Source organism: Clarias gariepinus, chromosome 22 (genome assembly GCF_024256425.1).
Source record: "Clarias gariepinus isolate MV-2021 ecotype Netherlands chromosome 22, CGAR_prim_01v2, whole genome shotgun sequence".
NCBI classification, from domain to species: Eukaryota; Metazoa; Chordata; class Actinopteri; order Siluriformes; family Clariidae; genus Clarias; species Clarias gariepinus.
In genome coordinates, this window is record NC_071121.1 from 19,950,115 (window position 1) to 19,965,810 (window position 15,696).

A 15,696-nucleotide genomic window follows, 5' to 3' on the forward strand; every position below is an offset into this window, starting at 1 on the left:
GTGCTGAAGTGTACATCTGTTTCTTTGAGTGTCAGTGGCAATGGAATCATGCCTAGAATATCTGGTACACTATGCCGCTCGTCGAGGAAGCAATTAAAAATGTGTTTTTAAAACATAGCACAGGGTATGAAATTAGTCATAAAGCATTCCAACACATATTATAAGCAGTTGGCCTTAATCATGTATCTGCAAGTGGTCTTTGTGCATTGCTGCTGGTGAAACAAGTGTAACAGATGATCATCCACATCGATGACAGTGGTGCTGTAAATATGGCATATCATTAGTATTATCAGGTCAGCTGATGCATCATTCTCAAATTCTATTGAATGTTTTTCTGACACCTAGAGCACGGCTTCATCTGTTCCCCAGCGAGATGAAGAACAGATTTGAATTTACATTTGTTCATTTGGCAGACTCTTATTAAACATGAATTACAGTTAAGCTGTGCAGAAGAGGGTTAAGGGCCTTCCTTGCTCAAGCACTCAACAGTCTCAGCCTGGCCGGGTTGAGATTCAAACTCGTAACCTTCCGAGACAGTACCTGCACCGTCACATCCTAATAATAATAATAATAATAATAATAATAAAAGTCCAATGCAAAAACCTATATAAGTGAGGCTGAGACATTCCTGATTTAAAAACTCCCATAGAAGGATGCTTTGGACATTTTTGACGTATTTATAAAGGCATGTGTACTGTACATGGTTGTCTTAAATTGCATTTCACTGTTGGAAGAAACAATTTGGTATGAACTGAATGCTGGGCAGAGCATTGACTTCTTCACTTCCTGCTTGCATCAAGGTGGCCTTTTGAGTTAATGCTCTGCCTGCTCAGGGAGCTTTTGCTGATGCCCATCAGAAAAAAAAGGCCATGGGGATCAGAGATATTGGAAAAAGGCTTGGCTTTTTTGTGTTTGATTGAGGCCTTATCTCACTGAACGCGGGCTGTTTATCACTTCCACCCAGCCACTATCAGACAGGCTTCCCGGCCCAGGATTATCTCTCAAGGGCAAATCCACCTTCCTTCAATCATCTGCCATCAATCTCCATATAGACACTCTAGACTCTTCCTGCTGCTTTATGAAATACTCTGGCACATACGCACACAGGAAGTATTAGGAAAGAGAATTTAACAGAGATACAGGTTTTGTGTTTTTTGAAAAAAAATGTGCCCACGTTTGCAAGCCTCAGCAATTTAATATCCTGCTTAGACTACATTTATGAGGTCTATGCAAAGTGTATAACAGCTAACCTTTTAAGATGCTGGAACATGGAATGTTGGGCCTCTTAAATATCCGAACCACCCCTGCTAGCTTCCTTTTTTGTTTTTTACAACGATTAAACTGCAAAAGCTAAATAAAACTATTATAAACTATTTTAGCATTTGCAGCTTAATAGTTGTTTCAGACCATTGAAATTGTCCAAAATGTCAGCATTCAACATTTTGTGGGCTTTTAGGTTTGGACAGCATTTAGGCATTTATTTTATTCAGCAGAGAGAGAAACCAAGAAAGAGGGAGACAATGGTGAAGGGTACTGCTAATGGGGCCTTTCCCGGTGTCAAGGGTGGAAGTCAAAGATACATGAAATGGAGAAAATGGGAGCAGGAAGAGCAAGGAGTAGGAGTCGGAAAGAAAGGTTACCTTTTTGAGACTCTGATAAGCGGAGTGTCGACTCTGACATGATTTCCTTCACAGTCTTCCCTCCTTCGAGTGTCTCTCCAGCCAGGCCATTAGCCCCATGCAAGGTAGGATTCAGCCCTGAACTGGACACTTCCTAATGGTCCTGGGGGAGGAGGACTGAAGGAGAAGTGAAGCAGTGCAAGGGGATTTCCGACTAGAGGCAGCCTTTACACCGAGGCAGCCAAAGAGAAGAGATTATGGACTCTATTACAGAGATGAGAGAGAGTGTTTTTTTCCCCTTTGTGAAATGGACTTTCAGAAGCTTTGACTATCTCAGGCTGTTGGAGTTGACCTCGTCCTCTCTCTCTCTTTCTTTCTTACACTCAGTACGATGTTTCTTTCTACTTTGCTTTATCATGACTTTGTTGAATCTAAGAATGTTAGCTGACTGCTTAAAGCACTTAGAATAAAGTGCTTTTAGATTTTATTCCTTAGATGCTCTTCATCATACTAGTACTTATGAACGAATAATTTGTACCTATAGCCATTTGTCCCTGTGGACAATGCAAGGAGCGCTGTAGTCATCCAAGGAGGTGAGTGCTGGAATGACCTCACTGAGACGAGCGTTCTACTGTAAGTGGGTGGACTACAGAGGCGAGATGAAAGAAAAACACAGTCTCGGGATTTACACCAAAGCTATACATATGCAAGGGAAACGTTCAAATGGATGTAGAGAAACAAACATTCAGAGACCTGACTAAAAGTTCAAATCTCCCTCTATTATTGACCGTGCCTCTTTCTTTTTACTTTATATCTTTAAATATGTTTCATCAGGTTCCAATTTATATATCACTGTATGTATATATATATATAAAATATTCCTTTGTACCACCGCTCCATTGTCTGTGTGCTCTAGGTAACATCATCTGCCCTTAGCTGTCTATTTTAATGAAAAAAAAAGAAACAGCTCCAACTTCATCACCTACGACCACCCACCCACCCACACACACACACACACACGGATTTGCAAAGGAATCCTTAGACACTTTAACGATGAGAACAAAACTAGCTAATTAAACAAGCCAGTATTTTAAAAACAATATATATTAATAATAACAAACTTTAACTACTGTAGCTGTTTTACCAAACTTGAAGATAACTCAGAATGCTTCTCTTGCTTTATAGCAAATTTTTAATAGTATGAGAAAAGTACATTTGTTGTTTTTTTTGACCAGGCCTAAAACATTTAAGGATTTTCCCCCTTATTGTGACTGTACAGTATATGCGGTAAGAAGCAAGTCCTTCCCCATGTTGTTGCTTAGCTCTGCTGTTCTCTGCTTGGGTGTGGCTCACAGATAGGAATAGAACAAATGTAATTTGAGTTATGATAAAAATGCATTATCTGTTATTTTAGCTGAAGCATTAATACCCACGTATCAGGGGAGCTCCAAAACCTGTGTTAACCTCTTAAAAATTGATAAAATACAGCACCTTTAATGAAGGAGGCAAATGAGACCCTGTATGAACTTCCAAAAGACAAGACATCTTATTAAAGAGGATTAAAAAATAAAAGTCCTGTGCAGCTTGATACTTGTGATTTTAAAGGTAAATGAAAAAAAAAAAAGTATAAGCATGAGTAAAAAGCATTTCTTGGAATTTTTTTTTTTTTTTATTTCAGTACAAGAATTCAGTCCCAATAATACTTGATTAATGTACGAATTTTCCCAAAGATCCCTTAAGTAAAATTTCCTCCTCTAAAAGCCCATGAGGATTTTCGATGTGGATGAAGAGGACTCTGAGTGAGGTTGTGCTGCCGTCTGACTGGGTTTCTGTTTTCTCAGATCTAATGTATGCAGGGAACATTTACTTGTTTTATCAGCAGATAAACTATTTGCCTCACTACTCTCCTAATTGCCTCACACTGCACTGACAGTTTGTGCAATCAGTAACCGTGAAATGGTTCTTGACTCTTGAATAGAAGTGCTGCAACTGCGGAATGAAATTGTGAAGCTTATCTTAGTGTTTGCTAGCTTTTTTTCTAATATCATGTATCAATGGTTTTGCTATTATTTTCTTTATGCTTCATTAAGTCAGTGAAAATGCTGCTTTATCCACTGAAGTACCAGACCATTCTTTGTCTTTGTCTTTGTCCAGGTCTCAGACCGCTCTGTAGTGGCCCTGGTTCCCAAGCAGACCTCATCCTACAACATTCCACCCACAGCCAGCATTTCTCGCACATCCATCAGCAGATACGGTAAGGGTTAATGAATCTGTTTCCTTTTGGAGCCATAAACATTGATGAGATGCCATTATCAAGGAAACGGTACCAATTTGTACATTCTGACAGTTCTGCCATTCAACATCAGTTTAGTGCGTTAACAGAAAGAGCTGAAACCAGGATCAAAATATGAGGGCCTCATTGAAACGGTTTCATGGTTTATAGATCACCATGGTATGTTGTTTTTCCATTGAGGAGATTTATTTCTTAATATCTCAGAGGTTTTGGGAAGTTTGCTTTTACATTTTTTTTTTTTACATGTATTTTGTTTACTTATTGAAGCATTTCCCTTTATCAACCTCACAATCAAAGAAATAACACTTTCTTTCTTTGTTTTCCCAATACCAAACATGAAAGATGTTTAGATCCATAATAACAGAGCTGTGAATTGTAGGCAGACTGTCGATTACATTTTTGAACAATGCCATTTCTGATTCAAGTCGATTGCTAGCAATAATGCTTATTGTCTGATTTGTCCAAAGCAGATATATTGCTTACAGGTTTTAAATTATTCAAAAATATTTAATATAACTAATATTGATGGAAATGGCACATTCCTTTTGTTGTTGATTTTTTAAATGTCACGTCTCTTACAAGGCGATATTTTGTTTTCGTCTCCATCACACCAGTCCAGTAATTTGTGGTATTGCACCAACTGCTTTAAACTCAATAGTAGAAAAAGAATAGATTTTCTTGCATTAATAAAAGATGCAAGTGGTTTATATTTTCTGTAAAAACTGTGGTATAGTTTTAAGGAAATCTTCAAATTTGGACCATTTAACATTTGAAAAATTACCTAAATAATTTTAAATGTGTGACTGACAAACTAATCATTGATTAAATTGATAAATTGATTTAATTGTACCACACTAATTAATTTATTGTCTATTTGTTCTACTTATGATAAATATGAAAATATTCTCTTTTCATATGTGTTTATAATTTATAGTAGCTAGATAAAAATGTTATAGCATAATGTTACTTTGTATTAATTATAATCTTTATATTACATTTAATAAGATAGTGTGCATGTTTACTCCCTTTAGTGTCTACATTGGTGTCCAGTGGTAACCATGATCCCCCAAACCCTCTCTCCACCACCAATTAAAAAATATATATATACAATTCTAAAACTGAGGTTTTCCATATTAAGTTGGGATCATGTACAGAAATGCAAAACCTTTAATACAATGCATTAAAAATCTGACCCACAATTTTGCAAGACGGTCAATAACACTGCTTTAAGCACATGCCTGCTTGAGTGCAGTTTTAAATGATGGTCCTGGTGACAGTGTTTACTAGTGTGTATGCTGCAGTTTGCTTTACAGCCTCGAGCAAGCCCTGGGGAGGCTACAGGCAGAGAGAGAGAGAGTGTGTGTGCAAGTGAGAATTGATAGCATTTACCAAAAATCCCAAGAATGCTGATACCTCTGCTGCCTTTGGATGCCATCCGTATTGTGCACAAAGGCACACACACACATAAACACATTAGCACCCCATCACCCCATATCACCCCCCACCCCTTCAGCACAACTCTGAGGGAGTGCCTCAGGGCTCCCCATCTGGTCCTCTCTCGTTTTCCAGCACAGAGCTGCAGGCTTTTCTGATTGCTAATTATGCCCTGCAAATGATCACTTCACACAGGGAGAAAGCCGCAACAGATTTTCGGCCAAATATTAAAGCTTGGAATGGCTAGAGCCTGAATTGTCACCTAGCAACACACAGCTTTGCTCAAATATGTCACCCAACTTGAGCTCACTGCATGTGTGTGAAATCTGTCCTTACAAGTCGGCACATTAAAGACTTCAGTTAATCGGAGCCCGGGAATGAACTTGTCATTTAGGAGAACTAGACATAATTATCTCACCTTACCATTTACAAACAGAGTGACATTTAACAGCATTTTAAAAGAGAGCAGATTAGAAACTCAACCAGCACTTGTTTAATGCTATTTCATGCCTCAAACTTTGACTTTGACTTTTTTTTTTTGAGTAGCGACCATTATTGTGAGCTTCACACTATTTAGTTCTTCCTATAATTTATTTGTTACATCCTGCAGCCTTTTAGGCATTAGGCGGTAAAGTTAAGCGACACTTCAAGAGCTTGTTGAATATTTTAGTCATGAGAGAGAGTCATAAAAGAACTATGAGGAGGCAAAGCAGAGCTTTTTTTTTTTTTTGATTGTGCGGGCATGCGTGTGCGCGCGCGTGTGTGTGAGGTGCATAGAGAACAGCTCTCACAGCCGCAGTGCCCATCAATCACAGTGCGGCACAGCTGCAGCTAGTCACCTGCTGATTGATTCATATCAATTTAATGCTCAACACTTAGCATTTCACCTGAATTTAGCATGCCAGCACCCTTAACCCAAAATAGCACATTTCTCATATGACCTTGACTGGTGCCAAAAAGAGGAAAGCTGGGAATCGTCGAAAGGGTGGACATACGGTATGCAGTAGCTTAGAATGGATTTTAATACACAATCCTTCTTCCCTCAGCATGCACACACTCATATGCACAACCCTTTATTCCCAAATCCTTGAACTGTTGTCCTTCAACTGCAGTCTGCACAATATTACATTAAAAAAGTGTCACTGAGGGCATTTGCATCTTCTTTTTATTAAGGACTAGAGTAAGTATTAGGTAAGGCATGAGATGCAGAGACTGATCCGTGCCCTCAGAAACAGTTCTACCATTGTGGGGGGAGAAGACATAAATCTAATCGGAGACTAATTGGCTTAACCTTTAAAGATATTTAGAAACATTAATTAGGCAAAATGGTCAGTCTGAGACCAACCCTTTAGAGAAAAAAAAAAACAGCCACTACTCTCATGTATTAATTTGCTCATATGCTTGACATCTAGAAGTGGATCTTATCTGGAATATGTCCCTGCTCCATACAGTATATACCATGCACTAAGCACTGTGTTGTCTGTTTACAGACTCGTCATTTCGCTACACCGGAAGTCCAGACAGCCTTCGCTCCCGGGCTCCTATGATCACTCCAGACCTGGAGAGCGGAGTAAAAGTGTGGCACTTGGTCAAGAACCATGAACACGGAGACCAGAAGGAGGGCGACCGTGGCAGCAAGATGGTGTCTGAGATCTACCTCACCCGCCTGCTAGCTACGAAGGTAACAACTGATTTTGGAATATGGGTTGATCGCTACCTTTTAAATGCCAGTCATGTCAATTTGAAGTAAAAAAATCACAGTATTCCTGTGATTCTACTCCTTTGAATCTTTACACACTACCAATTAGGTGTGAACATTTTTGGGTAACTTTAGATAAATAAACATCTTGTTAAGATATATACAGAACCAGCCAAAAAATTAATTGCTATATGTTTATATAATATCATAAATATTATATTAATATATATTATACATCATACTATTTTTCTGGCTGACTCTCTCTCTCTCATATATACATACAGTATGTTTTTATTATTATAATTGTTTTTTTTTTTTTGACCAGTTGTTACGCTCAGTTTATTCTGCTCCGTATTCTGCAAGCACTTTGTCCTTAGGCTTAAGTGGTTTACTTTCCAAGAGCACTTTGGCAATAATAAGGGATTAATTTAGAGACACATTACAATCTGAGAGGTTGCCAGGAAGTCCGTAAATACAAAGATTTACATCTTGGTTGGAACACTTGTTTAATGTTTCTTTGCTTATTTTAATTGCTAGTATATATCTTTTGATATGTCTTTGGCACAACTAGTTCTTATACTGTAGTAAATCATAATAAACTCCAGGTTGTGCTATTCTTAACTGAGTGAGTGTGTGTATCTGTAATAATCTTCTGTAATGATCTAGGGTACACTGCAGAAGTTTGTGGACGATCTGTTTGAGACTCTGTTCAGCACAGTCCACAGAGGCAGCGCCTTGCCTTTAGCTATCAAATACATGTTCGACTTCCTGGACGAGCAGGCTGACAAGCATGGCATCCATGACATGGATGTTCGCCACACTTGGAAAAGTAACTGGTAAGAGCAGAACAAGGCAGTTCTAAACAAATGCTTGTGCATAAGTAAGACGCCTGTCATTCACGAGCTGTGTGTGGAATGAATTTTTGACCATCGGTTTGCTGAGATCTTTTTTTTTCTCCTTTCAGCCTTCCGCTACGATTCTGGGTGAACGTGATCAAGAACCCTCAGTTTGTATTTGACATTCACAAGAGCAGCATCACAGATGCATGTTTATCCGTGGTGGCACAGACTTTCATGGATTCGTGTTCCACTTCAGAACACAGGCTGGGAAAAGACTCTCCCTCCAACAAGCTGCTCTATGCTAAAGACATCCCCAACTACAAGAACTGGGTAGAAAGGTGAGAAGCACTGTACTGATTCCCCTTACCTGTTACCACCTGCATACCATCTGCATGCCACCTGTCATGGAACCTTATTGTTTGATTTAAATAAATAATATCTGTGCAGGGCTTTTATCAATAAACGTGGTAACAAAGAAACCAAATCAGATGAAAGTGGCAAGGAACACATTCTGGATAGTCAGATTATAAGGGATTAACATATACAGCTGGAAGAAATTAAAAACAAGCATTATTAAATGTGTATTGCACGTTCAGTGTGAGCCTACTGTGAATAATTCTAGAATAAAGCTTAAAGGGGACCTATTATGCAAAATTATTTTCTAGACATTAAAAAGATAAGTCTACAATGTGCATGAACTAATAGAGAAACAGGAAGAAAAATACATTACCTGCTTTTTGTTCTTTCCTGATTCTTATGTTGGCCAGAGCAAAAAAAAAAAAGAATCCAATTACATTTTTCTCCCTAATTTGACCTCGTATAATGAAAACTTTCCCCTGGCTTGTCTCAGCTCTGTGGTTCTCAGTGTGGCGTGTCTCAGAAGTACATCATTTACGTAGACACTAAAACGGCACATTCAAAAGAGGAGTGAAGCAGAGGGAGTTGAGCAAAAAAAAATATGTTATCTGAAAGTGGTCTCAGCTGAAGCATTAACAGAAACACTTTGGGGGAGCTCTGAGACCTGTGCTAACTTGTTAATGAAATAAAAGTAAAATATGGGATCTTTAACAGTTTTCACGAAGTGCAAATCTATAGGGTCTCTATTTCTGAATATTTATGCAAGCGATAGAAATAAAAGAAGTTAATTTAAAAAAATCCATCTAAATCAGGAAGAGAATCCTCCAAGTAATACGAGTGATCTGCCAGCAAACAGTTTTAGATCAGCAGAACATGTTAATTTTAAAATGTTAGGATTTTTGGTTCCTTTTTTGTTGAAATGTTCCACTTTTCAAGAGTTATATTTTAAGAGTTATATTTGTTGGTTCTGTGAACATTGAGAACATTCTAGGAATATTTCAAAGGGTTGAGAAACAACAACAAACACAACACCTTTCTGTGTTCTTTTTGGATTTTTAACATCTTTTTTTTCTCATTGTTCTGAAATTGTTTTGTGTAAAATTTAATATGCCTAATGTTGCCGAATACAGACAAAAGTTACATATACAAGAATATAAAAAGTCGATCTGCTTATCACTATTGCACCGTCACTGTTGTCCTCAGATACTACGCTGATATAAGCCGACTCCCAGCGATCAGCGACCAGGACATGAACGCATACTTGGCTGAGCAGGCGCGGCTCCACTCCCACGAGTTTAACATGCTGAGTGCTCTAAATGAGATCTACTCTTACGTCAGCAAGTATAGCGAAGAGGTGAGCTACAGCAAATGCACACCCGTGCACACACTCACACACACATATCACACAACACAACACAGAAAGAGCAAGAGAGCAAACAGAGCGGATGAATAGAGCTGTGATGAGGAAGATTACACACAGCCTGATCAGGCTCTCCTACTCGAGAGCGCTGTCCTCGTTGAAGACGTTCATTCACTCATAATGGCAGCGTAGCTCTGACGCCTTCTGACCTCCACATTCTGCTGCGGTAAAAGGGGTCGTGGCTGCACTTTTATACTCCCTTTCACATATCTTATACATAAGGATGCAAACTTTACGAGGTACAAGAGGATTTGATGAACTTATTATACACAGGCATGGCTGTGCAAATGTAATCATGTGTATATCAGATCTGCTCACTGTGCGAAAAAATGATATTAAAAATGGAAAACAAAGTAACAGTAACCAGGTTAGTGAAAATAGAGGCAAGTCTCTAAGCAGCGCATGGTTTGTAGATGAAATGTACAAAGTACTACTGATGATATTTTTTCCAAATTCCATGTTATTTTCTAATTATTTTGCTGTAGACAGTACAATAAAAATGTCATAAAGTGTGTGCACTGTATATAGAGAATGCTGTTCCGTATAACACCACGCAGTCACAGCATCTGGTACACTGAAGAGCATTTAGCTTTGCAATATAAGTACATGCGTGACAGAAAGGAAGAGACAGTAACAAGCTCTTCATGTAAATCAAAGTGCTGGGGGCAGTGATGTGGAAGCAGTGGTGCAGAAACTTTTCTTTGACTGTGGAGGAATACATATCGTTTTCTCCACTCCCAGGCCTGGCGTTCTGTACAGCTTAGTGATTTCGCTTCCTTAACACGTATGATTCATCTCATCAAACAGCCATCCGATTCCTTATGAGTTAAATCAAGTGTGTTACGGCGGGAAGAGCAAAGAACGGTGTGCAAGAAGAACTCGACAGGATGAATGCTTCAAATACAGACATATAGGATTTATTGCTAGCTTTTAACACCTGCTCGCTTACGGGCATTGTTAGACGTTGTCGGTCTGTGTTACCCGACTATAAATACGCACAACAATCGGATGTCCGGTATCTTGGGTCTGTGACAAAGCAGCTCCTATTAATCATATTCTTTAGGGTGGATTTAAAAGGCCCTGATCATGAAGACATCTTGTAATTCTGACAGAGAGCTCAAAGAGCGAGCTCGTGATTCACCTCTACACTCTTTATACTCAACTCCGCCAAGAAAAAATATATATAAATTTTTTAATAGGGAAATGAAACCATAAGACATTTCCTTGATCTCTCTCGAGAAAAGAAGACTGACACTTTTTTCCTTTTAATGCCATTTTAAAATGCATTAAAGTCTCAGACAGTTCATCCGACACTGTCCAGATTCTGACGTGTCAGATTTCCATCCATGGCCTACATTCGCTTTGACAGTGTTCTGCTATATTTAATAGTGTTTTCATGGCTGTGTTCTGACAATGTTACAGGGCTTTCACAGCTTGTAGGTTATGGATTCCTAGTGTCACATACAACATGCTGTGATGTTTTACCCTGACATGCGTATGAGCAACACGTTTTAAATTAACAAGATGGGAACACAGCGGACCTTAAAATCTTATCACTCCATCTTTGAACGTTTAAATGCGATTGTCTGAATTGTCGCTTTTGGAAGAGGAAATGCATTTTAAACTGGGAGATCATACATCAACCAGACATAACATTACAACGCAAAATATTGTTCCTCAGGGCATCACTCCACACGACCTCTTGGGTTGTGCTGTGGTGTCTGGTACCTGGACTTTGGCAGCAGATCCTTTGGGGTGCGGGGTGGTTTGGACTTGCTTGTCCGATGCATTACATAAGGACTCAATCGGGAAAGAAATTGGGATCTGGGAAGTTTAAAGGGCAGGTCAACAACCTTGGCTTCTTTGCCTGATGAACCCTGTGCTTGGGGAGCAGTAGTGCCCTGGATGTTCTGGTACCTTTTTATTATCACCAGCATTAACAACAAGTGTTGCAATGCCTTCCTTTTGGACTGGATCAGGCGGGCCTTGTGTAAGCCTTGGGTGTCTATGATGCTGTCACTGGTATATAACTGATAATTAATGTTAATGTGTCTAAGGAAAAAAGCCTGTTGATTTCAGAACTATTTATAGTAAAAAAAAAAATCTGTCAATTTTACAATATCTACATTTACATGAACAATATTTCTTGAATCTGATTGATAAAATTAGAGATTCCAACTGAGTTGCTTACATGGATGCTGATCTGCTGTTTACATGCCCAAGCTTTTGCACAGAGTGGTTCTGCCCCCTGGGAAGTGTTTAATCTTTCAGAAATATAACAGAATGTTTTTCCAACTTTTAGGTTAGGACAGTCTTTCTGTCTTTTCCAACTAATTCCACCTTCGGTGTTATGATTAGTTATAACAATTCATCTCTGATTGGTTAGATGCTTTACTGCATATGGAATGAATCCAATCATTGTCTTTTCCTCTGCCAGAGGCCGAATGGATTAGAGCCTGAAGTAAAGACTAGTGGAAGAGAGTTGTTCTCACCTATCAGGAATGAAAGCAATTTTTTCCCCAGAAGTTTTTCACATCACGTGTCACCTCTTTGTGGGGCAAACATGCTCAGATTTAATTTATTTACTCCAGCAACAGATAGGGTTTACACGGCTAATATTTACCTAATAAACAGATAATCAAAGATTTACGGTAGATCATGCCTCTCATTCCCATCTGGCCTGATCAGGTCAATCTCTTCTGATTCAGGTGGTTACATGACACATTTTTATTAATGGAATATTATGGACCATATAAAACACACCTAATGTAAAGGCTTTACCAAGACCACACACATACAAACTCAAAAGACATTAGGAAAGCAGACTGACTAAATATTTCATGCTTGGAAATTATTTTCCTTAACTGACCTCTGGCGCTTTGCCTGGACTGTTGTCTGATGCTTGATTTCTATCCTTAGAGTCAGCAATGAAGTGCCGTTTGATCATGTAATGAAACTCTCTGGATCAGCTGAGACATGGTCTGCATGCTAACAAGCGCTTTATTTTTGTGTGTCCAGATCACTGCGGCGCTGGAGCAGGACGAGCAGGCTAGGAAGCAGAGGCTGGCCTACAAGGTGGACCAACTGATTGCTGCTATGTCCCTGGAGAGCTGAGACACACACACACACGGATAGAGCAACAGAAGACGGATTCTCTGTGCCATGAATCCTTTTACCCAAAACCTGGTCCTGCGATTCGAGTGGAAACTGGATACAGCTGACTTAGGATTTTCTGACAACTTTTTAAATGTTTTTTTTCTTTTGAAAAGGGTCAAAAACGGTTACCTCCGCAAATCAATCTGCACGTCCATCTACTTTTGCCTTCCAATCTGTAAAAGGAGTCAACTCAAGATCTCAAACTGCTTGAAACTATATGCTGGCTCCAGCAGCGTTTAGCAGCATCATGCATGTTTTTTTTTTTTTTTTATTCGTTTAGTCTTTCGTTGGTTTTATACCCACGATTGGCAGATGTGATGGGACTACAGCTACAATACCTCTTTGTAATTTTTTTTTTTCTTGTGGCATGATAGAAGAACAGAAGAGAGCGCATTGGATATATTATGCCTCGATATCCAATGGATGGGTTTTACTTCAAAATTTTATTTTTATACGATTATTGTTTCTATTTAATTTATCCTGTGTAGACGATCCTGTGCTGCCAAATTGTTAAAGGCACAGCGACATCAGTAGTCATCAAAATAATGTGATCACAACGTTTGTATATCCGAGAACGTGGACTCCACTAGGATTCTTGAGCTGCGTTTTTCCAAAATCTCATCAAACTGTTGATGTTCAAAGGGTCAAAGTTTGACCAGCATGTCTGTTCATCCATTCAGCTCTGGTGTTTTTTTTTCAAGACTGCACTTCCCCCGTGGAGAAAAAAAAAAAAAAAAAACGCTACGAGACTGGCTTAACACTTATTAGAGTTCCCTGCAATCTCTGTCTGTACGTCCTGTTTTCTACACGTGAGCCTTTGTGAATGTACAAACGTTCCTCTGTCTCATCCATTTGTTTGTACTTTAGAAAGGAAAAAAAACAAGAGGAGGTCAGTTGAACTGATTTCTATGGCATAACGGCCAAAAGGGCATCTGATGCGCTGTGTCAACTTCTTCATTCCTAATCGCATTTTCAAAATATGTTATAACACAGATTTCAACTCGGACAAATTCCTGACATGATTTTTAACAAGACAGCAGCATCGAGAGCCCTTTACATCAGCTAATAAGTGGAGGAACATTCCTTAGAAGGAGAGCACTGACTCGAGGTCAGTTAACCTCAGTACCAGGCAGTATTACTTATTACCTATGGTCCAATGTGTGTGTATTTTGCATGCATTATAGAGTACCTCATGAAGGAAGAATAATGTCTTTGTTTCCATATGTTCATATTTTCAAGTGCCAAGGGTTTTACTTGAGTGGTGCATGTGGCTGGCTCAGATGCAAACTGAGGATTGAGCGTCCCATCCTGCTAAGCTTACATTCACAAAGCATTAAACTAACTGGGACGTTGTGTCATGATAAAGTGCCAAAAGGTCAGTGATCAATGTCAGAAACGGTTAATGCTTTATTAAGGTAGGAAACCCTTGAAAACTTGAACAGTGACAGCAGAGTGGCACTCGAGAAGAACTGAAAAAGAAAAAAATCTCCTCTGGCCACTGAAGCCAAGAACCGGTACGAAAAGATAGTGAGCTCCTCATGCTGTTTGAAAAGAATTGGGATTGCGTGTGTGTGTGTGAGAGTGTGTGTGTGTATTTCTTTTCTTCCCTTCTGCATCATGACAAAATGTCAACCGCATGCATGAACAAACTATGACATAGCTTTAATTTATAATGCATGATTCTAGGTAGAGCTGTTTTTTTTAAAGCTCGGAACGATGGACAACTTCATAAGTGGTGACAGGATGTGTGTGTGTGTGTGTGTACAGTACGTGTGTGTGGTGCTGGTGGGGGAGGGGGGGTGGCCTTTAAGATAACTTATTTGCATACCACACCAAAACCTATGCCCGGAATTGTCATCATTTTTCATTTTTTACGAGTCTTTCAGCCGTGTAAAAAATGTTATGAAGTTATTTATTAAGGTCAATCCGATCCCTGGTTCTGCTTTAAAACCGAATCTGTGCGCTCTGTGTTGACTTTTAAAGCCTCATAAGCAGATTTAAAGCCCATTTTCTGTTTGTCTGTTTATTCCTTTTGTTTCTGTATTGTTCCTCGCTCCCAGCGTTGGCAAATTCATTTAGTTTAAGAGAGATGAAAATATTGAGACTGATAAAATAAAAAAAAAGCCGATTAAAATAAAAGACGAACGAAAGGTTCAGAGAGCACTGACATTCCACAATGCTTTATTGCTTGGCCCATCTTGCATTGAGTGTTTGGGAAGGATAAAAATGAGAAAAGGTGAAAGAAAGAGAGAAATTGGGGAGAAGGGATAGAGAGACAGGGGGGCTTTACTCTCAGTTTCCTGCCACGGCTTTGAAGCGTGGCTTTGATCTCAGCTAGTCATGTGCACACCAAGATCAGGAGATAAAAAAAATAGAGTATACATGGAACGCACATCAAAAAATAGGAGGGAGTGAGGAATAATAAGACGACTGACATGACTGACATGGAATTAATTTGTCAAGCAACAGCATGTTAGAGACACAGCAGGAATGCCATTTGTATATAGTCATATATAGGCGTTTTAAATGCACTTGAGCATGTGAATTTCATTCATTGAGACCCGCACACACACACACACACACACACACACACACACACACATAGACATGTCATATTCCAGTGACATCAGGTGATACAGAAGCGCAGCTTGCTTCAAAGGTCTTCCTATATTTTTTATTTGTCAGACAGACAAGTCCATTCCAGCTCCAGCCATCTTTCCCACATCTCACACTAAGAGCTCCTCTCATTTTTTACAATTGGAATGGTAATGTTAATACGGTCAGAGTAATTAAACAGTATGATTTGGCTTTTAGTTGTTTTTTTTCCCTAAACTTCACAGTCACAGAGCTTAGATTTTCCCAGAAGAAGTCTTAAAAAA

General features: G+C 39.1%; 1 protein-coding gene across 3 annotated transcripts in view; it reads left to right on the forward strand.

Annotated features, from left to right (window-relative positions):
• plxna2 (plexin A2) overlaps window positions 1-14,822 on the forward strand; it is a 225,150-nt gene extending 210,328 nt beyond the window's left edge. For all 3 annotated transcript variants that reach the window (XM_053482589.1, XM_053482588.1, XM_053482590.1), the window contains exons 27-32: window positions 3,774-3,873; window positions 6,837-7,027; window positions 7,712-7,881; window positions 8,010-8,222; window positions 9,445-9,595; window positions 12,680-14,822. In XM_053482589.1, the coding sequence (XP_053338564.1) occupies window positions 3,774-3,873; window positions 6,837-7,027; window positions 7,712-7,881; window positions 8,010-8,222; window positions 9,445-9,595; window positions 12,680-12,775 (921 nt within the window). In that variant the 3' untranslated portion in view covers window positions 12,776-14,822. The remainder of the gene's footprint in view (window positions 1-3,773; window positions 3,874-6,836; window positions 7,028-7,711; window positions 7,882-8,009; window positions 8,223-9,444; window positions 9,596-12,679) is intronic.
• The last annotated feature ends 874 nt before the right edge of the window (window positions 14,823-15,696 follow it).